The sequence below is a fragment of the Pituophis catenifer genome, unplaced genomic scaffold (assembly GCF_029215685.1).
Source record: "Pituophis catenifer annectens isolate HBS135680 unplaced genomic scaffold, rPitCat1.0.hap2 SCAF_2, whole genome shotgun sequence".
In the NCBI taxonomy this organism is placed as follows: domain Eukaryota; kingdom Metazoa; phylum Chordata; class Lepidosauria; order Squamata; family Colubridae; genus Pituophis; species Pituophis catenifer.
This window is the reverse complement of record NW_027256882.1, coordinates 281,172,336-281,197,679: the sequence shown is the minus strand read 5'-3', so window position 1 is coordinate 281,197,679 and position 25,344 is coordinate 281,172,336. Positions and strand designations below refer to the sequence as shown.

The 25,344-nt window shown below is 36.4% G+C and overlaps 1 protein-coding gene across 2 annotated transcripts in view; it reads right to left on the bottom strand.

Moving 5' to 3' along the window:
• The window catches only part of TCF4 (transcription factor 4), a 413,612-nt gene extending 389,674 nt beyond the window's left edge, over positions 1 to 23,938 (bottom strand). For both annotated transcript variants that reach the window (XM_070938928.1, XM_070938929.1), the window contains exons 1-3: positions 23,874 to 23,938; positions 22,002 to 22,093; positions 20,212 to 20,284 (exon numbers count right to left, since the gene is read on the bottom strand). In XM_070938928.1, the coding sequence (XP_070795029.1) occupies positions 20,212 to 20,284; positions 22,002 to 22,073 (145 nt within the window). In that variant the 5' untranslated portion in view covers positions 22,074 to 22,093; positions 23,874 to 23,938. The remainder of the gene's footprint in view (positions 1 to 20,211; positions 20,285 to 22,001; positions 22,094 to 23,873) is intronic.
• Positions 23,939 to 25,344: the final 1,406 nt, after the last annotated feature.

Below are 25,344 nucleotides of genomic sequence, written 5' to 3'. Positions count from 1 at the left end.
TATATACTTCATGAATCAAAGGCAGCCACCTGGTGAGGGATCAAGAGCAGCATCATGCAAGTAGTGCATGATAACCAGTTTGAAATTTTCTACAAACTGAAGCAGAGTCAAGGCTTGTAACTTCAAAGTACAGTCGGGGCAGACTCTCTTTTTTTTTATCTATCACCTACTGATTAACAAGGATAAGGAGGAGGTAGATCTGGCTAAATTTGTTAAGGAGGAATGTATAAACTGTCAGATAACTTCATAAAATACCTTTCATTTCCTTCTGGAATTCTCACAATTCCTGGTTTTTTTGAGTGGTGACTGATGTGAGCTAATTGTCTACCACTCGACACAAAATAATAGATCATTCTTCACTGAAAGTATCCTGAGCCACCCAAAAGTCAGCTGGAGTCAGTCAGCCTAAATTGAAGTAAATAAACAATACAGTAAATACTATTAAAGAAATCCTGTAATTTTGGCCACATCACAACTTGCTTAATGCCACGTGCCCTACATGCCTTACCTTTGAAAAAGAGTCGAAAAGTTGAACGGTTGTAATATGTGGCGGCTATGCAGTTCATCTATGTAAATTGCAGGGACAATATGTTGACTTTAAAGAACTACAGTAGTTACCGATTGCTTATTAGGCACAAGTTAGCAGGAGCAGAAGTTGAGTTCAAAGCACTAAAAGTTTATTACATGCTACCTATAGTCAAGAATTTGGTCTAATTGTCAAGCCAAATTCGTGATAGATAAGGATCAACAGAATTCACGGTGGGGGGGAGGACTGGTCTTGGATCTCTTGTGGGTGTGTAGCAATTCCAAACTGATGATGTGTTTCACCCCGCCTTCAGGATTAGCCTGTTTAACTCCTACAGTTAAGTCCTAAACTAAAGGACTAGTTCTCCCTTTGTGAAAACCTCAGTTGTTCAAAGATCTGTCACACACACAAAAATCATTCCAATAATATTACAGCAACTTAATTCGAATTGGGAAGGTGATTTTATTTTTAGTTGCTAGAATTAGAAACAAAAACCACCACATAATCAATTGTAAATTGTCTAATGTTCTACTCATGAATCACTTTTTACTATTTAACACAATCTCACCTAAACTTTCCTCGTTTCCCTTAGAGTACAGGAAATGGAAGACTGTGTCTACACAACTACACACACTTTTGAAAAATCTTTTATATTGCTTTATTAAAATTACCAGTTATGCTAATGAAGCTTGATAAACAAAGTCATTTTAGATATTTTAAGGCGTATCTATAATTAAAAAAAAGTATTTTAAAAGCTACAATGTGACCATATTGTTCTGAATGTTTACTCAATGATAATTGGAAATTCTGCTATGTTAACTTCCTAATTAGATGTCAGGCACATTTTCAAGATCTTGTATATTTCAGTCATAGATTGGGATACAAAGGACATCATCACTATCTTTCATTGACCAAAGCTGCTTAATCAAATCTTGACATGAGTATGAACTTGAAACACAGTCACCACCCAAGCTGCCACTAGCGCCAATTAGTTGATCCAGTTTTAAGGACAGAGATAAAAAGGAATAAAAACTGGAATATAAATGAGGACATTAAAAGAGGGAATAGACAATGTCTATTAGTTAACAACCTAGATTGTAAATTTAGTTCTTTGATATTTTTCTATTTACAAAATACTTCATTTTGAGATCATAAATCTTCCTTTCATATTAAATAAAACAAATTTCTTAATTACGTAAATATGCCTAGGTGTTAGGCAGAAACAAAATTAGGCATTGTCTAGTAGACATGCTTTAAGGACAAAATTTAACCTAACACTCATAAAGTAAGATTTGTTACTATTTCTTTTAAAGAGAGAGAATAAAGCTGAATAAAGTGGTGCTAATTATAAACAAGTAAAAAAAGAATTCACAAATGTTTGCTAAGTATAGAATGTCGCATAATGTCAATTTGTTTACTTTAGAGTTGCTTTCATTCCAATTAATTCTGACCCACTAACAAACAGGGAGCATTTCATTTTCAGTTCTATTTTTAATTGCATAATGTAAAATTATGGTGATCAATTTATGGTATCAAATAGTTGATAGTCAAATGAAAAACATGTGATCTCCAAAGATGACCGCAGGGTATACTCATATATAGCAGCACTAAATATATTTTTCTGAAAATGAACACTGTTTATTTGATAGCATTTACTTCAACTTAAACTGATCACTAGCCATACATTCTGATCCTATCTACAGTTATATAATATCAAAGAAAATACAGATTACTTAATGAATTTTATCCCTCTTCCCATGGAATCAATTCAATGTCATGTTCAAACAGAAAAATATATTCAACCAAAAACTGCCGAAATGTGCAATATTGTTATACATAATTCTGTATATGCCAGGATAAAAAAAAAAATCACTCAATTGAACAGATTTAGGAAAACATGTCCTATTTCAACTACAGGGAGCAGAAGGTTTAATTTTAATATAAACATGACTGCAAAGAACAGATTCTGACTACATTCAATACACTGAATTTTCTGCAAAATTGGGTGAGGAGAGAGATTATGGCCATCCTTATCTGTATTAATTTGTTCTGTAGCAAAAGGAAATAGGAGGTGACAGAAAGTACGTTAAAAATGGACAGGTATATTAGACTGCTGGAAGACGAAGTAACAAAACACAATTCATTACAAACAGAACTCACCAGGTTTGCTGTTGATACTCTATTAAATCACATATTTGGGACATGCAGATGTGTAAACCATCATGGTAACCCTGGATGACTTAACCACATTTGACCAGGAGTACACATTGCTCTAAGCCACAAGCCAACCACGTAATAGCTAAATGTGAAGTTAGAACTAAAGAGTTAGTTCAAACTAATTTCTACCACCTTCCTTGTTTCATCATAACTGACAAAGGTACATTTGTATATTTTTCTCACGTATATTCTTGAAATCTAAGAGAATCAGCACATGTGGCATCTTATGAAGAGCCACAGCTCTTCTAACTACTTTGCCAGAAAACCAACAGGTTAATTTTCTATCTGTGCCAGCTTGCTCTGTTATACCTGAGCATTGTAAAAAAAAAATTTTTTTTTAAAGGATAAGCTGAATGTTTTATAGTGAAAGCATCCCTGACAGCTACCTGTCTAACATATTATGGAAAACTTCCAAGGAAACTAATAGCGTAATTACTTATCTGAATTTTTAATTATTTTCTGAAGTTATATCTAGCAGGCATAACTAAGAGATAGATGGTATGGTTCACATGGATTTAGGGGGAGATAATCAATCAATTGCAATGATGATGGAACAGTTTTGCTTGTCCTCAAATTTAATCTCTAATATATCTAGTTAAAGGGATCATTTAAAGGAACTCCTTGGTTAGCAACCATAATTGGAACCAGCAACTCAGTTGTCAAGCACAGTCACTAAGCAGAGAATCATGTGACTGTGACAGGCTTATGACATCACCTCCTCTTCAGTCACTGAGTGAAGCACAAGGAAGATAGCATGTGACCACATGTTCTCCATTAACTCTGTTAAATGCCGGTTGTGAAGCGACCATGGGATCGTGGGATGCCGTAACAGTCATAAATGCAAGGACTGGTCCCAAAGCTGGTTTTTATATCCCATTGTAACTTAGAACAGTTGCTAAACAAGGCAGTCAGTATGTGAGGACCAGCTGTATTAGATTATTTGTGCCTATAGGTGAGAATACAAGAATGCCTCAGATGACCCAACGACCGAACCTGACTGTAGATTCACCCACAAGTTAGTTCAAATGCCGATACACACCCACACAGAAACACCCACCCAAATAATGGAAACCAGCCAGGTTAGTAACCAGGAGGCTGTGAGTTCTAGTCCTGACAAAGCCAGCTGGGTGACTTGGGGTCAGTCCCTCTTGCTCAATGCTAGAAAGCAGGAAATTGCAAAGCATTTCCAAAAATCTTGTCAGACAAGCACATAAGACTAGCTCAAGCCGTTGTCAGGAAGAGAGGAAAAAAAGACATATTCAAAGGGACAAAAAATAAAAATAATTGATAAAGAATGTTATCAGAACAACAACAAAAAAAGTTTGTGTTGTTTTTTTCTTAATAGTGCTTCCGCTCTCTTAAGAATTCTTAGATGTTATTACAAATATTAGTTTTTCAGAGTGATTATAGCCACTGTTCATCAATGCAGACCAAGAGGCTGATGTCTCATCTAACAAGTTATTGCTGATAGAGTATCTGGCCTCATTCCCTCTCCTTCGAAGGATTGCTGCAGCCAAGAACGCCACATTTTGCCACAAACCCTTGAAATTCATCACAACAAGCAGATTGTACACTGTTCTCTTCATGGATTCTTCTAATCCACTATACCTAAGTCAAATTTATCAACAGATACACAATTCTAACTACTATGTTACTATGACGTTACTATGGATCATTCTTAAAATACAGCCTTAAAAGTTTACACTTCGATATAAGGGGGGGGGGATTGTATTCATAATTACTATAGAGAGCTGCTGACCCAGAAATAAGAAAACTCGTATTTTCTCTCTTTGTATGTGTTCCTGGTAATATCAGAAATAGCATGCTACTTGGGAGTTCTCTTTGATCCTCAACTCATGATGGCAGCCATGTGCAAATACATTTTGTAAACCAATTGTGTTTACTACTGAATCACAAAGCCCTACTTAACAGTCATTCATGCGTTGGTCACCTACCAGTTTGACTGTTACAACACATCCTACATGGGCTGCCCTTGAAGACCATCTAGAATAGTGATGGCTAACCTTTTCCGGACTGAGTGCCCAAATGCGTGCACATGCGCCCCAACCCCAAAAATGCAATGCATGTGCATCCCCCAGCATGTGCCCCACCCCTGGCGCATGCACACGTGGCCCCCACATGTGCCCTGTCCCCCAATGCATGCATACGCAGGCCCCTGGACATGCCCCATCCCTGCACACGCACACATGCCCCCATACATGCCCCTCCCCCCACAAATACGCGGTAGAGACCCAAAGACTAGCAGTCTGGCAGAAGGCACCCGCGCATGCGCGGCGGAGCTGAACTGGGGCAATGGCTCATGTGCCCACAGAGAGGGCGCTGCATGCCACCTCTGGCATGCGTGCCATAGGTTCACCATCATGGATCTAGCAGCTGCAATTGATCTAATTATAGACATACCCTGGTACACAAGGAATTATGGGTGCAGCACTGCCTTCCAGTTAGTTTTCAGGTGCAATTCAAGGTGCTGGTTTTTCACCTATAAAGCCTTCCATGAAATTACCTGAGATATTACCTACATCTGTTTTACAAGTTCCAACCGTGTGGAAACATCACTTTCCTGTTGTAGTGTCTACCTTCTGGACAACCACCAAGAATTATGCAGAGTTTTCAGCCAATATGCCTACTTTCAAAAAACTACTGGGGATTGTGCGTATCTCTGTTTAATTGTCCCAAAGGTGCTTTTTTTCAAGAGGCAACTGGACTTTCTGTTTTTTCTTCGAAGACGTTTCGCTTGTCATCCAAGAAGCTTCTTCAGCTCTTCATCTATGACCTGGATGACTGAGAATCTCCATAGATATTTCTGCTTAATGTCTTACAGGTACATTCTCTGAAAAATATGCAAAGTCCCAACAGCCTTTAGGCCTTTAAGAATGTATGGATTTTAACACAAAGATTACATATTTTATATATATATATGTGATCTTTATGGAACCTTTACTTCAGAGATAAGATAACCTATCACCCACAAGTCTACAGTGTACAATGAAGATGTACCGTGTAGCATTTTACCCAACTGGCAGCACTGTGCCATAAAACAGAACAGCATCATCATAAAAGGGAAAATAATAACCTCAAGAGAATATAATGACTGAGGGGGTGGTTTATGTGGTGTATTTGTTGCTTAGTTATACATGAATTTTACTCACTGAATATTGTAAACTATGACTTATGGATCATTGTTAAGTACAAATGGGACACTGTGACATAAAAATGCTAGCTTTTTTCAACCAAACCATTCTGCCCACATTAAACTATTTCATTTACATTCCATTTTATAAGTTTGTTACAAAATTACACTATCCCAATTATTCCAAGTCTCTTGGTTGAACTTGTTTTGTACCAGTATTCATTTTGAACAGACATAACCAAGTATTTAAATTATACATAATTGTAAAAGAAAAGCAGAGAGAGATGGGGGGGGGTGGAGTTAAATGCATCATCAGTTTAGAATCCTTGCATTGACACAAGACAGCCAAGTCCAGCCCCACCCCCCCCGAATTAGATTAACCCTTATCCAGTGCCAATTTACTGTTGAACTTCAGTTGATCAGATTCTTGTGTATAGGATTTGAATAACTCTTCTATGATGCAACTTTACAAATGCTCCTACTTCATGTCCAATAATTGAATATTCAAAATCAAAATATAAGTAGTCCGCCACAATGTATTTACATTATTTTGTAGTATATTATTGTATCATATTAATATTAAATGTGTATTGTATTGTATTGTATTGTATTGTATTGTATTGTATTGTATTGTATTGTATTGTATTGTATTGTATTGTATTGTATTGTATTGTATTGTATGTTATAGTCTCGATTTACAACCACAATTGAGCCAAATATTTACACTGCTAAGCAAGATAGTTTTTAAGTTAATTTTGCTCCATTTTATGATCTTTCTTGTCAGAATTGTTAAGTGAATCACTGCAACTGTTAGTAACACAGTTAAGTGAATCTGGCTTCCCATCTGACTTTTCTTGTCAGAAGGTTGCAAAAGGTTATCACATGACCCTGGGAGAAAGCAACTGCCTTAAATACATGTCAGGTGCTAACTGTCCAAATTTTGATCATGTGACCATGTGGATGTTGCAACGGTTTTAAGTGTGAAAAATAGTCATGTCACTTTTTTCAATGTCATGTGACTTCAACAATCACTAAATGAATGGTTGTAACTCAAGAAGTGCCTGTACATTACAATATATTAAATGAAAATATAATGGCTTAGGAAATAGAACAGCAAAAAAGCTGAGCTTGTGTCCTTATATCAGAAAGGGATAGAAAATGAAAACAAAGGTCATAATCTTGGAGATTTAGTAAAAAAAAATAATTGCATACAGAAAATGTATCTTCAGATTATGCAGATATGGTTTAATGCGAACATTTTTTCTTCAAGAATGAAGATTTGCACATCCCAAAAGTCTGAGCCAAGCTGAAAACTTCTCAAAATATTTACCAGTAAAGAAACTGGTGACTGACTGTCAAATCTAGAAGTAACAGCAGGTGTAGCAACAATAGGAGGACATAATTCAATCAGGATTTTGGCTGATGTTGTAAAGTATAAAATGATTCAAATTGTTTACAAACAGCACCACAACTCCCAAGATTAAAGTATAGGCTTCCTATTTGATCAGGACTTGTACAGGTTTTTTCTTCTTTTTTGGTAATAAAATCACTGTATAATTATTTTTATTCTAGGTCAAATATTAAAGAAAAAAACTAGATGAATTATCTTTAGAGATGTCACTATCCAATTATGATAGAGATAAATTAGAGACCCTCCTACTATTAGAGTTCCACAAAATAACTCTTCAAACAGTAGTTAAAGTACCAGTCAGCATGTACCTGTGTGAGAACAAAGGCAATAGTGATCACCAGAATGATGGCAGGAGACAACTTAAGGTTGAGTTTATACTTGATGCTAAACCATTGATGGGGAAAATCTACATATCTTCAATTGCAACCAACAAACTTTATATTATGGACCACACAAATACATATACAGTGAAATAATATTAATCTATTTACAATGATTAATTTTTCCAATGGAACATCTCTCATCTGAAAAAAACACTGTAAAGAACCATCTTCTATTATTTCAATATTTTCCATTATGGACAACTTCCAAATGTGTGGACTTCTAGTTCCAGAATTCTGAGCTGTGCTAATTGGGGGAATCTATGCTGTATATTTGGAAGTTGCACCAGTTGCAAAACATAACTATCCTGAAACAAGATTTCAGGAAATATGTATAAAACCCATAATTATTTTATATATAAACAGAGATGCTGCAAATATTGGTAGTGCATAGCAAGAATTAGTAAAGTCATTTTTCCCCCCTAAAGGCAGGTTGTTTTCTTCCAGGCCACAAAGAATCCATTGTGTTACATTTACTGTGGGCTAGTAATTTTTGAAGACTCCTTTGTGAGTCTGTTTCATAACACACTGTCCTCACATCAATCTAATCTGAAAAGTCAAGTACTGCAAAGAACAACTCGCTCAAGAACATACGATACAGATAGGAATCAATGAATTCTTTCTTTTTAAAGAAAAACACCCTCTGCAAAAGTATGAGGTCTATAAAAAAGTGTGTATGTACTGTACCATAAAACAATGAACACCTAACTTAGATCTGAATTGCACACATTCTTTTTCAGTTTCTTTTCATTTATATTCCAGGTGTTCTATTAAACTCAAATGTTCTTTACAGAGTTTCTAGATTTTTTGTGTATGTTTTTATATATGTGTATGTGTATATATGTATATATGTGTGTGTATATATGTATATATATATGTGTGTGTGTGTGTATATGTACATATGTATGTGTGTGTGTGTATACACACACACATACAAATATATATATTTGTGTGCTTAAAGCCATAATACTACTTTTTAGAAATGAGAATTTAGTCCCTAGTTAAGTAGATCACAATATAAATTGTTTGAAAGATGTATCACTAACAAGAATTAACAAATTTAAAGTTATTAAAATTTGTCGTTAAAAAAATGACACACTTCTCCAATCTTCTTCCTGGTTTCTACATGTCTTTTGGTAGACCTATAAAACAGTGCTTTATTTATCTGATCTGTTATATATGGTCTAGAACAGTGATGGCTAACCTTTTTGCCACCATGTGCCAAAAGTAGGGGGAGTGCGGGGGGGGCGCGCGTGTGTGCCCATACCCATAATTCTATGTGCCCTGCCCCTGCGCATGTGTGTGCGACCCCCGTGCTCCCCCCATTTTTGGCACGTGATGGCCTGGTGGGCCCGGTAGGCCCGTTTTTTCGCCCTCCCCAGGCTCCAGAGCCTTTCTAGGAGCCTGGGGAGGGTGAAAACGGCCTTCCCCAACCCCCCCAGAGGCCGTCCAGAGACCAGAAACAGCCTGTTTGCCGACTTCCAGTGGGCTCAGAAGGCCCGAAAATCAGCTGGCCGGTGCGCGCATGTGTGCCGGAGCTGAGCTCGCATGCCCATCGATATGGCTCCATGTGCCACCTGTGGCACGCGTGCCATAGGTTCGCCATCACGGGTCTAGAATTTCCTGATTGAGGAGGGACTAGAACAGGGTTGTCAAACTCATGGCCTGGGGGCTGGATGCATCATGTGCTGCCCATGCCCATGCCCAGTTTAGCGAACGGAAAAAAGTTGCAGTAAGTCACGTGACACTGCCATGACAACATGAGTTTGGACTAGAAGATCTCCAAGGTCCTTCTTTCTAACTCTATTATTCTGTTATTCTGTTGCTATTCTGACGAATCTATGACTGAGCATGAATTGTGTAAAGACTGGTCCCAAATACAACAAAGAAAATGTGTAGATTAATCCAAAATGAAGACTCTAAAAGTGTAGGAAATACTTGACTGCTTCAGCTGTCTTACTGAACGGTGCAAGGATTAAATTAAGAGACACAAAGTGATTAAAAATAAAGGAGGTCATAATGGAAATGAACTACGATCCAGAGGCCCTAATTACCTGCATGTTTTACCAGTATGATCATTTCCATTAACCTGGAATTAAACCAAATTACACCTAGTAGATCTGTGGCACTCATTCTGCAGTATTTGTTCTCACACAAAAATTAAAATAACTTTGAAAAACCCAAACACCAAGTTAAGTTTTGAATTAAAATCAATTGAGAATAGAAGGGGAAAAGATTATGTGGCTTTTTTAGGGTGTCCTCTGAAGTAGTCCAATTGTCAGCAAGAAAGGTATTTTTATGTTGTTAAGCAAAAAATCAAAGTGAATACTATTAAGATGCTGACAAAATAACAATGACAGCATCTAGATACAGCTTTTTTCACCCAGGACACCTAGTAAATACAGCTGCTGCTTAAATTCACAAACTACTTTAAAAGTGGATGTTCCTCTAGAAAGACGCTTTAAACTCTGCTAACCAGCATCAAAGAATTTTGAATTGCAAAAGTCGGCAATGAAGGCAAGCAGAGCCTTAAAAAATAATTAGAGAGGATGCTAAATGTGCTTACAATATGCTTTAGCAATATGACACAAACATCCTAACTTTGAAAAAAAACAGATGCAGTTAATAAATCCCATGCACCAAATATTTCAAATCTATGTCAGCTCTAAAATTTCGTTTTACTGGTGGGGGAGATGGGAAAAGGAAGATCATTATTAGTTGTTCATGGTGCTTTGGAATTTAACGGAAGGTTATTAAATAATGTGGTTTATCTTTTTCTTTCCTAGTCTCCCCCCAAAAAAGAACAACCTCCAATAGTCTAGCAAACATAATATTTTCCAAATTAATAAACAAGACTTATTTTTCTATTTAAGAGTTCAGAAGTATTATAGATAGGAAGACAAAAGGTATTAAGCAGAAAGGCTACAGAAAACTTCAGGTACCTCCAATTATTCAACAATCTTGTCAAAATTCGACATGGAGTGTGTGTGTGTGTGTGTGTGTGTGTGTGTGTGTGTGTGTGTAAAGTTGTGGATAAAAATGAAAATCATATCACTATTTTATCTTTCCTTCACCATGAACACAGATGTAGACTTCAAGAAATATTAAAAAATAAAGGTAACTATGTTATGTACACAACAAAACACAGTTGTCATCAAACACCAGAGTTGAACAGCAATCTGTGTTAGAAATTCCCATAACACTGTCAAATAATTTACTAAGACTGTATTACTATTATTCTTCTCTTCCTTACTAGTATCTATCTCTTCCACTTATTACTATAACCATGTTGCTTGTATCTTTCAATTATAGTTTTTATTTGTTTCCTAGTACGATTTGATAGCTTATTAGTAACCTTGACTATCACTAAGTGTTGTCTCTTTTTACTCTTGATGAATGTATTTTATTCTCCTTATGTACACTGAGAGCATATACACCTAAGACAAATTCCTTGTGTGTCCGATCACACTTGGCCAATGAAGAATTCTGTTCTATATACTGCAGAAATCTGCAAATTTTAGAGTATCCATCTGATTAGGCAGCACAAAAAGCGGAGAAGCAAGAGGAAACAGATGAAGATTTGCAAGACAAAGTGAATAAATCACTACTGAGGGCTGCAGAAAACAGATAACATCTGGAGTTTTTGGGGTGCAAGTTCTGAAAAGTCAGATATCTTCTGATGTGAAGAGTTGCTACTAACAGTTACTAATCCACAAGTGTCCCAACTGATCACTCAGTTGGACGGGGAAGAAAGGGAGACACTACAGCAAAAGTAACATTTTTCAATTAAATAATTAAAATTAAATTCTTCAAATTCTAATCTACTCAGGAATCTATTGTACCTCTGTAAAAGCAATGATGTAACAGTAAATTGGAAGCCAATGCATTTTAAAACTCTGTTATTTTAAATCATAGTTAAATACCCTATAGTATTGATCAAGTCCTATTTTATTTATCAAAAACTTAAATTCCAACATCGCTAACTACTTCTTCTAGGTTGAAGGTAATTAACAAAAGATTCTGCAAACATATGATACCACCAAAGACTCTTGAGTAATAATTTCAATCTTCAACTGGATCTGACATCCAAGAAACAGTCAGGAATACAGGTAACCTTTAACTTACGACCGCAATTGAACCCAAAATTACTAAGTGAGACAGTTGTTAAGTGAATTTTGCCTCAATTTTATGACCTTTCTTGCCGCAGTTGTTAAGAGAACCACTGCAGTTGTTAAACTAGTAACACAGTCATTAAATGAATCTGGCTTCCCCACTGACTTTGCTTGTCAGGTGGCCACAAAAGTCGATCATGTGACCTCAGGATGCTGCAAGCGTCACAATTATGAGCCAGTTGCCAAGCGTCTAAATTTTGATCATGTGACCATGGGGATGGTGCAATACTCGTGAGTATGAAAACCGGCCATAATTTCTCCTATTTTCAGTGTCGTCGTAACTTTGAACGGTCACTAAATGAACCCTTACAAGTCAAGGACCACTTGTGCAGATATAACAACAAAATGTTTCAAAGAAGAAGCATGTCTGAGGTTTTTTTTCTTTCTAAAATTCCAATATTTTGCAGCTACCTTCTAAACATTCTGTGACATAAACACAACTGTTATTGGTTCTCTCCGTATTATCTTTTGATTTCTTATGAAATAGAGAGCATGATTCTCAGTAGCATTACTGAAATAAAATTGAAGTGCCAGTCTTATTCACTACATATATTGACTATTGGGGTATCATTGTTTCCTTTTTTTAATATAGTAGAATATCTTAATTCAAACTTAATTCTGTATGTTAACAAAGACTGGATTAGGTATTCTCAATTTAAGGTTTAGTATGTATAATTCAGAAGTAAACTCTGAAAATCAACAGGATTTGATGCCAGGAAATGTATATAGCATTTCAGCCATAAACGTTCAGCAGCACACAATAAAGCTATTCTGAATGTATTTGTATAAATATGCAAAGTGCCTCGAAATTAATTTAATATTTCCTCTAAGGAGTATTTTCATGCATGATTAATTTATTACACAGAATACCATTTCTATGTAAAAAGAAACCATGCATCCTATGTATGTATCAAATGCAATAAATACATATCTTCCTCTTTTACTGCACACACAGAGAAATAATTACCTATAATTAATTTGCTACATACATCAGATCTTTAGAAACCATATTCACTAATCGTTCAGATATTCCATAGAGCTTACACTGCTTTGCAACTTCAGTTTCTTCATTTTATCTGATTTCTTACAGTGTCCACCACACTGACAAAACATTTATTCAAGAACAATTCAATAAATGATCTTTAAAACCCAGGCCATTAGAAATGCACACACTGTTCCCGATTAAGCAATTGCAGGTCTGTTATCTTGGCTTCTGGGAATGGATCTAAATAGCCTCATAATATCAAACACTGTAAACCACCGGCCTGGTGCCACCAGGAGAATATACTTTTCTGTAGGCTCTGCTAAGTCACAAATTTCCTGATATAAAACATAGCTTACCATTAGTTGTAAATGTTTGATCCACAATGCTTACAAAATAAGTATGTTTATAGTAACAGATTAAAGATTAATCTTAAAACGAAACAGTTTATGAAAACCTAATTCCTACGCATGTATAAGAAAAGCCAAACCACTGGTGTAGAGTTTTATTATTTAACTGTTATTTTTGAGAATTTGTTATTTAATTCATTATCCCCTCAATAAAGACAATGAGTTCTTCCTTTTTCTAAATAAAAGAATTTGCTGAACCAATTCTGAACTTTTACTGAACATTTTTATTACATGTTAAAAGATTTCATTGCTGTGAGTTTTCAAATTAGATAAATATATGTGAGCATATATGCCTATTGCTGTATGAATGTCATTAGCCCAATTTAACAAAGTCTGTACATTAATTTTTTCTAAAAGTTGTCAGGAAGTGGTATGTCCTTACATAAAATGTAACGAATCATGAATTAGCCAGCCATGTCTAAAGGATACATATATGTAAAACCCAATAATGCCTGGGTAGTAATATCAATACCTACAGATACAATCAATTTCTCCACTTAAAAAATTGGGCTTAGCCTCTGTGTCCTAGTCAACTATCAGCCACACAAAGAATCTCCTGGATTCCGGTGGAACAACAAACGAAGTGAACAATCATTTCTGAAAACTTCTAGTTTTTCTATTGCATATAAAGGAAATATTACCCAAACCAGATGAATGGTATTGATTAATGAACAAGTGCACAGACACTAATACAAATTATTCAGTTGGTGTCTCTCTTGAATCCCACATTACTTGTTACAAGTAAGCCTGATCCTCAAACCAGGGAAGATGAAGCAGTATGAACTCAGAAAAAAATGTTTCAATAACACTAATCAGGTTTAATTTTTAAAAAGTTAGATCAGGCAAGAGAACAGGTTTTAAGCAAATAGATTTTCAAATATGCATTATTAAACAAGTAGCTCCACTGGCAACTTGTATAAATTAATCAATTAATCTATCATTGATCACACAGGCTCATGCTAAAATAAATTAGAATGCCATATTCATACTACAGACTCTGGTGGTTTTTTTTTTACTTTTTAAAATAGCATGGTCTTAGTCTTATAACATTTTTAAGGAGGTTTCATTTTATACTGATCTGATAATAAAATAACAGTAAATTTCCTCAATTTTGCATTAAGAGTAGGTTGCCTTTCCTCTTAAGTTTTAGTCATTGCTTACAAGCAGGACTACAAATATTTTGTTATAAATTCAGATTAAAACCTAACAAGTTCAAATATCCGAAGCATACCACATGCCTCTTTTCAAGCTTAAAATAATGTACGGCACTAATGTTGCTTTTAATCTGTATTTCAGCCTCATGTCCCAAAGATCTCTTAAGAAATGATAAATATATATATAACTACCCTGTTTTCCCCAAAATAAAAACATCCCCTGATAATAAGCCCAATCGGCAATAAGGCCAAGGGCTTATTTCAGGGTTAAAAAAATATATATAAGACAGGATCTTATTTTCTGGGAAACACAGTATTTTCAGAACAGGTCTGAATAGTACATTATTATAACTGGAATTATTATTTGAATAGCAAGCATAAAGGACATCATTTTAAGTGTTAAATAAAAGCACTTTATTAATATTGATCACATTAAATACAACAAATATAAACAAAATTAAACTTCTAGATTAAACAACTATGCTACAGTGAATTCTACATTGACTAGCATGAATAAGTACACTACAAAATATTTCATATATTTACATAAATATTTCTTAATTACCAATTACGTAACAGTTCTTATTGACTGACCCCTGCTCATAGGCAAAACTATTTGTGTGTTTATTTTTGAGGAAAAACAGCCACATTTCCATTAATTTACACACAAGAATATTACATGTTAAAGTCTGAGAAGATTAAGGGGCATCAGTGTACCAAAGCATTTAAGTGACAAGTTTTGGGAATATTGTCTCAATAGGAATGCTGTTTTGGGGAATAGTTTACATATATGACTGAAAGGCTTTAGTGCTGAAAAAATGTGGCATGTAACTATATTTTTGAGTACTTCTGGGCCTGGTCACACAGTAACCCATAAATTGTTGAAATGAGAATATGCCTGACCTTATTATAACAAAACATAGATGGGAACTGAAGCTCTTTTTTTGTAAATAACCTTTATATAAATAATAGAAAAAAACTAAGAGCATTAGGATAAATCTAAAAAACACAATACAAAGAAAATATTTAAAAGTAATAGCATCATCCGCTATATAACAATCATTTTAAATGATGCATGTATTTTCAATTTATGAACTAACTATATTTTTGGTGCAACTATATTTAAATAGTAATATTGTGCATGAAAGTAATTATAGTTGTAGATACTAATAAAGTCCATCATCATATTATACTATACTTTCTACTCTTCCCTTAGTGAAGTATTACTTTTAGTCATGTTAATTCAGTTGCAACTCTACACAATTTAATTATGTATCTATATTGGATTATATTTTTTCTGATTTTATGTACATTTCTGTGTGTCTGTCTATACACATGTACACATAAATCAAAACCTATTGCTTAAAAATTAGGTATCTTTTAAATGGATGATTATATTAGATATCTAAATTGTTACATTTTCCTAATGTTTAGAATATAAGCATCCATTTTTGCATATTTCTATTTTCTTCAAATGGACCATTTATTGTTATTTAGCAATGGAACTAAAATAATCTGTATTAGAGTATTTTAGCCACACTGCTCCACCAGATAATACTGAGGAAAAACATGTATCACATCTGTATTGGGATCAGTAAAGTAGCTCTAAAAGTCACAATGGGTAGAGTCTTATAGTAAATTTCTTATAGTTGTCAGATTTTATTTTTTGCTTCAAATTTTAAAATTTGTAATAACCTACTCAGATCACCTGTCACAGAGTAGGATATCATTTGAATAAACAGATATTTCAGGAGATCAGTTTGAAGAAGGAAATTTCATTTAAGAACCTCTTTTTTAAATACCTAAGGAATAAAGTTTTATTCTACAAATGAATAGAAAAAGGCTCACAGAAAAGCAATTTGGAAACAAGGTACTTAACATTTTAAGATGAAAGAATTTAAAACTAAATGATATCTATTCTATGATAGGAAATGTCAGTCAATACCTATCATAAATATACCTTCTTCCATTTTAAAAAAATCCTACATTTAAAAAAAAAATCTATGTCAAAGCAAAGGCTGAATTAAAACTCTTCTTGCTGTTATAATTTTCTCCCCATGGGAGGGAATTTTCTCTATGGGTAAATCCCATGGGAACCCAATCTTAAATGGTTCAGCCCACACATAGAATTATCAGCTCTTTATGAGAATCAGGGCCAAGGTTCTAGCAAAGAATTTCAACATGTGACACAAATTAGCATCTGCAAATAAACCAATGAAAATATCAACCAAGCATTCCTATAGGTCACTAGAAAACTATGGCAAAGATAACCTATTTCACCTTCCAGAATAAACACATTCAATTATAAAGGAATAAAGAACAGATCAGTTTTAGGCTCAAATGATACACACAACAGCCCAAGGTGCTCATCATATCTCCGTCTTAGCTCTCCTATTTCAAATGGTTGAAAGGATGGATGGACATAGCATGACATCTAGAAAGAGACTAGAAGGACTAATCAGAGGGAACATTGTGAGTGTATCTGTAAAGACACACATTTGGAAAAGTTTGTCTTCCTAAAAATTGCCACGGCTCCTGCACTTAGAGATCCTTAAGATGTTCTTGAAAACATATGTGAAAGCAAATATTTGTGCAGGGGGCAAAGAAAATCACAAGTAGGGGGAGAAACTAAATGAAAAATAACCTTTCTTGAACATAGCTGAACATTTCAGCTTGCAGATGTTACCAGGATCTCCACAGAGTCCTAGTTTACCATAATTTTGCTCTAAACATTTTTACGGCTAACAAAAAGCAATCATCATCATCATGCTGGCAACCTTTCTGAAGGCTGTGGAAATTGTCTCTTAATATCCTAAAGTCAACTGGCAAAGAATAATCCAACCTATAGCCTACAGTATTCAGAGTCAGGATAGGCACCTAAACATTATTTACACCTTCCCCAAGTCTCCCTGTTAAGGTCACAAGGCATCTGAACCATTATGGCTGGATTGTTTTAAAGCTCTCTGCTGAACACCTGCAAACATCAAACAAAAACTGCTAGTCCTTTAAAGCATTGACAAAACCCTTTCATGTGAAAAATGCACCCTGAGAATGTCAGGCCTGTGGCTCAGGTTACATTTGTTTCTCCCTCTCCGCCTTGCAAGTTCTAAAGGTAGCAAGAAACCACATTTGGCAAATTAAAACCTTAAAGGAAATCCAGGCCTGTTTTCTTTTCATTCACACATTACATGCCACATCAGATCATTTTGTATTAAACGAACAGTTTTTTTTTTAAAAAAAAAATGCACACATGCAATTTGTTTGCAATATTCTGCTTTATACTAAAAAAAATCTCAAAATCTGAGTTCTTCCCATCCTTTCATCAAATGAGTACCCATTTTAACAGAGATATAAAAAGATATCCTAAGTAGTATCTCAACCAACCTCTATTGCTTCGGATTCTGTATAGAAAACAAGTAAAATCTGAGTCTCAACTGGACACAACGTATTTACTTAGTACACTTATCCATGGACCAAACTATGACATTAAGCTACAGTAATGCTGGGTTTTCTGCAACACTGTGTGTATATTAAAATATCATCATAAGAGTACTTCCTACCACTTTATAACAGAACCATATTTCGACTCAGCATAACAATAACGCAACTCAAAGTACAGGACTCCTCTGCATAGTTCATTTGTCAAAAACACATTAAGAAACAAGATCAGGAATAAAAGTATAGTAAATATAACTTCAGGTCACAAGTTTTCTTTAAGATTTAGAGACAGATTCATAACATATTGGCTTCTATCAACTTTTCTTCCTACTAAATGATTCATTTTAAAAGCTATTCTTTACTGATTTTAAAAAAAAAACCTATATCATGAAAAGCATTTTCTGTAATCATACAAATCTCTACAATTTTGACACATTGTTATTACTGATACTTAATCAAGTAATAATATTGTTATTACTGGTCTTAATCAAGAACATAAAGCTGCTTAGTATATTCTAATGTTATCTCATTCACAAATAGGAAATCAGTTCATCAAATTCAAGAGCTTACAAGATATATTTAGAACTCTGGTCTTAAGGTGACTTAAAAAAAATAGCATGGTTTTGAAATCTCTTCAGTTTAATTTTACTATCTTACTTCGTGCTTTTGTGTTTTCTTCTTCTTTTCAGTTATTTGCATATCAAAGGAAGATGGTTGCTTAAGCATATAATAAAATGCTCCTTTTTTTTTCTTAGATTTCCAAAAGGTTTTTTTCATCCTTTTAAAACTGTTGATAAAATAGTCTCTTAGGAGACTATTAAGCTAAAGCAAATCCTTAAAAATGAGCATCTTGCTAATACTTGTTAGAACAGTTGTTATCTGTAGATTGATTAAATATAAAATGATTTATCTGGCACAAATAATTTACACTACTTATGTAATGAAAAAAAACCCTCCTTATATGCATTATTTAAAAGATTGTACTAGAACAATTGTTTTGTTTTAAAATAAAACATTTCTTGGTAAGATACTACATTCTAAAGAAATGGCTAACAAATGTGTATTTAGGGATCAAGATGTATGGATTCAATAAATGTTAGTATACTATCAAGTTAGAGATTCCTTCATTTTTAAAACCAGGAATTAACCAGACAATATCTGAAGATGCAACAAAATATAAAGTAATTTCAAATAGATGACTATCCTAGTTGTCAGGATATCGTTTATTAAAATTGTTATAAAAACATTCAAAATATTTTTAAAGTAAGCTATTTAAAATAATTAAATATATACCAAACTGGGTATCATTTTATTTTTTATTCATTTGAATTCTTAATCCAGGCCTGTTAAAATCACTGGGAGTTTTGCTATTGAATTTGATAGCAGGGTAATGCCGTACACAGATAATGAACTTGTAAAGTCTTATCAAAATTTAACATCTGGTTCAGAGATGCTCCTCTCATAGAATTTTGGTCAGTAAACAGTTATGTGCAATTGCCAAAATGTTGAATACACTGCAGCTATTTAATTGTAAATGTATCAGAAATATATCCGAAGGACAACATTCAGTAATGCAGGAAACACTATAAAATACAATTACTAAGGGAAGAACAGTTCAGATGCGTCTTTCACATTGCTAGCATGACAGAAAATGAATTCTTCCCAATACATAAACATATTCTGTATTCCACATTCAATTAATATTATATTCAGAGGTTCCTGCATCAAAAAAAACAGACCCTTTCTTTGGGTCACAGAGAAAATAACTATTTGCAATGAATATAACACATTTTTCAACACATACATAGATAATAAATATTTGCATTAATATCAACAGGCTCTTTTTTTTTCTCCCCAAAGCTGTTACAATCATCAAGAAAGTCACTGTAATAGGATTTCAGCTTATGGCCAGAAGTGTTGTCCAGACTGTAGCTAATAGATGGCCAAATTTGTATATGCTAATGCTTAGAACAAATTAGGATGAAAAGAAAAAAAAGAGGATGGATACCAAAATAGAACTATAAAATGGTTATTCCTCTTTTGAAACATGAAAATAATTACTACCTTTAGGGAACTGGGTTTTGCTTCTTATATAATAAAAGGAAAGGTGTGTTTTAAAAGGCTTGCATCTTAAAATAGGTCCTGCAAAATATATATACATACATATGTGTGTATGGAATTCTTCTTCCTAAGATACTATACTAAACATTTGTCAATATGAACAATAGAGCACTTCAACTGATCTTAATATAAATCCTTAATCCAAGCTAAAGTTATGCTCCCCAAACTCATGCTAACCGTACATGTAGGTTAAAAAAATATATACTTTAAGGACACTTCAACTGAATTCCAAACAGAAATTGTACATACTTGAGCCACTAAAGTGTCCACTCGCCAAAGAAGTTGGTCCATTCTTTCCACTGCTGACAGGAGGTGAAAACATCTAAAAGAAAACAAAGAGGTATTATTGTTGGTAAATAGAATTATTTTTTTCCCCTATGTTCAAATTCTATTTAACATTATACAAAAGCTGTCATCGTGATTTTGTTTAAATATGAAATCTCTCTCCCATCACTGCCTTTGCAGCCACACAGTTCTTAAAAAACTATATTCTTTTTTTCTCTCCCTCTACGCATTCCCCAAACAATATAAGATATGAGGTAGGAGGGACTCCAACAACCCCACACACATATCAGCAAACGAAAACCTTCCTAAAAAACATTCAGACTGGCAAAGGTAAGGGGGGTGGGGGGGTGGAATAAAAAGTTTGTTACTGAAACCTTGGTCATAAATGAAGTTATATCCATTTCCATCCTCTGTTAGGATTTGCCTCTCATCAGTGCCCTGGAAACTTCCACCTGCCCTAAATTTTCACCTCAGCTTTTAGTGCAAGAGCAATTACATTACACTCACACTCACTCACGGTTCCCTCTCTTCTTTCCCCCCCACCCCCCCACTCTCCTGCGTTTATTTCAACCCTAATTGGTTTTCATCTTCTTCTACGTGTCTGGTAGATAATACACACCTTCTTCCTGAGTCAGAGACTACAAAAAGCAAAGGAAGAAATGAAAAAAAGAACAGTTAGCAAAGTGGGGGCTACCAAGCTGCCTCAGGCTACAGTTCCCTGTAGCCAAACTTCTCAAAGCCATGTCTGGAAAGGGAAGTCTGAAGGACCACAGCACACTGAAACATCTTCCTTCCCCCCCCCTTGGATCCTAATTTCCCCCTCCCACAGTAGAAGTCTTTAAAGACACAAATGCATCCTATATGAAATTGACTTATCTTGTTTCTCTCCCCCACTCCCCATCAAACATGAATAAATAATAAAGACTTCTGACATATTGGAAAGAAAGGGGGGGTGGGAGAGATTAAGAGTGGAGGACAGAACCGGCTTTTTTTGGGGTGGGGAGCAATCCAAGGATGCAGGGAATATTCTATTAAGCAGCTACTCATGATTTGGTTAATATTAGGCCTTAGAATCAAGAAGAGTTATTTTAAAAAGTCTATAGGTAAAATAAAAAATGAAAAGAAAAATCACACACACATACACACACAGAGAGCTAGCCATCAATGGAGGGAAGGGGGGGGTATCCACAGGAAAGTTGCAGCTCATTCATTGATAGCAGAGCAAGATGAGTTTTCAGTGAAAACTTGAAGCTAGGCTACTTCTGGATTTCCTTTCACTTTTTCAGGTGGCAAAAAATGAAACAAGGGAAGAACTAAAAGTACACTGTAAAGAAACTGATTTACCCATCAGTTAAATGGCATGCCAGCCATTACTTTTAGAAGGCAATGCAGCACGTTAAGTAATTCTTATACACAGAAAATAATGAGAAATATCCGGATTTCTTTTTAATTATTTTTTTTTTTGACAGAGGATGTGTGGGTTCATTTTGGAGAGGATGTCAAAATGCTAAGAACACATCCCAATAAATGGCAGACCTTTAAAGTCCATCTCCTCCAGATAAGATCCTAATCAGTAAAGTAATAGAGCGTGCATATTTACCATGAATTAAAAAAAAAAACCGCTGATTAAAAATTACTCATTGTACTTTTTTAAAAAAAACTCAGTTTGGCTTTGTTTTGGTTTAGTTTAACAGACTTTTTCTGTGCTTTTTTTTTTTAAACAGCTGTTGTTCATTTCCACCGTTGTTTCTTACCGCACTGAAATCCAGTAAATCACTGAGTTCTTTGTCCGTCCCTAAGGCAGCCATTCGCTGTTGGTGATGCATTTTAGCAAAATCACACAAACCTAGAAACATGGAAATAACCGCAATCAGAAACCCAATCCCGAGCCTTGCAGGAAACAACAATCGGATTTTTTTTCTTCTTTTTCTTTTTTTCTTTTTGTTTTCACGAGACTTAGGGAAAGGGGAAAGAGGTGGAAAGGGAAGCGAAGGGAGGGAGGGGTTGTGTGTGGAAAAGCGACAACGAGGAAGAAGTAGACAAGAAAAGACTCAGACCGTAGTTCTAACGAACCGGGCTAAAAACTCGGTTAGCAGCTACTCTGACCCCAAAGGCGGGAGCCGACACAGAGAAGAACAGGAGCCGCGCTGCTCCGCGCACCGTTTATGCAACAGGAGGTTCAAACAGGAACGAAGAGAAACGTAGTTAAAGAGTAGCAACTAACAGGCACCGTTCTCCCAACTTTTATTTTTTTTATTTCTCGGGCAAGCTCCTTTTCTCTTTTTTCTTTTTTGTCCCTTTCCGCTCCAACGACCGGACGCTTCCCGAGGATTTGATTCAAAGGGCGAGCAACCAAGTCCTTAGGAGTAAACCAAAACGCACACTCGGGTCGGTACAAGGGGACGGAGGAGGAGGAAGAAGGGGGGGGGGGGGAGGAAACATAAATGGATGGGAAAGGTGTGGGGCGGAGGAGGGGGGGAGAGAGAGAGAGAGAGAGAGAGAAAAAGGACCAGAGAATCCGCCTTTTTGATACCCAGCCTGGAGAGTTTTGTTTTGTTTCTGATTAAAAGGAAGGAGGACAAGGAGTTTCCCACGGATAACCCTGATTTATTGAAAGGTAGCCGCCGACTGGAAAGTAGCGAACTACTGACACGAAAAGGTATTCCAGGCCCTGCTGGCAACAAAGTCACCCGTTTCTTTAAAGCAAAACAATTGGAAGCAGAGGAGGGGTGAAAAAGGCCATTGCTACCCCGGGGAGGGGGGGGGGAGGGAGAGAGAGAGAGAGAGGCAGCAAATCCCGCGTGTTTAAATGGAGCACCGCTGGCACTCGTCCGCGCTCTTCTCTATCAAGGACCAGCCACAACTAAACTCCAGCCCCAAAACACGTCCCCCCCCACTCTCTCTCTTTCTCTCGCTTTTTTTTTTTTCCTTTAAAAAAGAGGGCACCTCCGGTACCTACCGGCCGCGAGTGACGAGACGGGGGTCCCTTTCCGACCACAGCCCCGAGCTCTGGATTTCATTGCTCGAAATTACAGCATCCACCAACCAACCGCACACATACACACGCAGGAGAGAGAGAGAGGAGAGAGGGAGGGAGAGAGAGAGAGAGAGAGAGAGAAGAAGAAGAAACCTCGCAGGCGCCACGCGAAAGCTCTCCCTGAACAGGAGCGAGGGGGAAAAAAAAAATATTAAGGAGGAAAAAGCCGGGCGAAGAAAACGCGGCGGAGGAGGGAAGTAGCCCTGATTCCTAAAGCAAACTCTCTGTCTCTCTCTCTCTCTCTCTCTTTTTTTTTTTGCCTGCCTGCCTTAGGGTAAAGAGAGAGGGGGGGGGAGGGAAAAAAGGGGGAGAGGAGGGGGGGGAAACACAAACAATTCCCCCCCCAAAAAAACCCCACACGCACACAAACAAATTCGAATAGAAAGCCGGGTTGCAAGTTCAGAAAAGGGGGGGGGAACAAAAAAAAGAGAGAGGAGCGCGAGCCGCCCCGCTCCCTCGGTGGCAGTTTTGCCTCGCAAAGGACCCCCAACACGAACACACGCGCACGCATTGCAACCCCCCCCACTCCGCGCTCCAAGGAAATATATATATATATATGTACATCAACGCAATAAAAGCAAACGGGCACCTCGTTTTCTTCCATGCCCCTGCTCCCGTCGCTGGAAACCAACCTACACGCTGGCTGGCCGACTCTTTCTTTCTTTCTCTCCTTCCTTCCTTCCTTCCTACCTTCCTCCCGCCTCTCTCTCCACGTCCCCAGTCCCCAAGCACTTTTAAGATTTATTATATTACAAAAATCATTCTTCCGCCGTTCCACCCCAAGGCAAGCCGAGGAAGGTGATTCTCTCCCCTGCAAATGCACGTGATACAAAGGTTTCTCATCTTCCCCCCCCTCCGCCCCCCCCCAGACCCAGACCCACACAACCATTGTTTGGTGGGATACTTGTTAAAAACACACACACACACTCACACACACACACTAACACCATCAGTTCTTGTTGTTGTTGTTGTTGTTCGGTGCATCTTTTCTTTTTTCTTTTTTTCCCACGCTAGTGAAGGCTGGGTTTTTATAATCTGGAGGTGAGCACAGAGAGAGAGCGAGCGCATTAATGGGAAACTTTGGAGGAAAAACCGAGCGTTCCCAAAGCAAGTTTTGTGAGAGATTATATTGCCAACCGCTCCCCTTACTTTTTGCAAGCATGGTCTACTTCGCGAAACGCTGCCACCACAGGCCTCGCACCCTTCGCCTTCCCAGCCTCCCTCCCCACACGAAAACCACGAGCGAGAGTGGGTTGCCCTCCCCCGCACCCACCCGCGAGATCGAAGCTAAAATTCATTTTCTTTCCAATTAGCGCGTTAAGGCTTTGCAGTTCATGCACACGTTATTTATTCAGTTTTAGGCGCTCCTGGTTTTTTTAAGTTAAGTGTGTGGCTGGCTTACTCGCATCACATAAACAATGCAGTTCAATTCATATTGCTTAAGTTGTAGCAAGTTAAAAAGAGAGAGAAAAATAACACTGGGATCAACATGAAAGAAAGAAAAAATAAAGCACTCTTAAGAGGAAATTGTAACTTTACCTTAAATGGAACAATGTGTTCACAATATTCCAAGGAAATGTATTTTAGGGGCAGCAAAGAGAAAAAAAGTCTTCTTGTTAAAGGTGCTTTTATGATCTCACGTGTATTTGACTCTCAAAAATACGAAGTCCTTTTAACACGGACTCCGTCTTCGTTGCAGAAAATACTCCACTATATATACATATATATATATTTTAAAAAAAGGAATTAAACCCCGGAGGAGGGATTCTGCTTTGTTTTGGATTATCCACAATGAGTCAATTGCCAAGAAAAGTTCGTCCCACCTCAACAAAACAAAATTTTAAAAAACCAGCCAAAAAATAAAAAATAAAAAAAGCACAGCAAATTTGGTTTAGGGGGAAAAAAAAGGAAAATCCGGTCACTTTCCCTCGTGTCTTTCGTTACAAACACATGCCCGGCTAATAAGCTATTTTAAAAACAAAAACAAATATATATATATACATATATATCGGTTGCTGCACGCTCCCCACACCCTGCCCCTCTCGCTCTCTTTTTTTTTT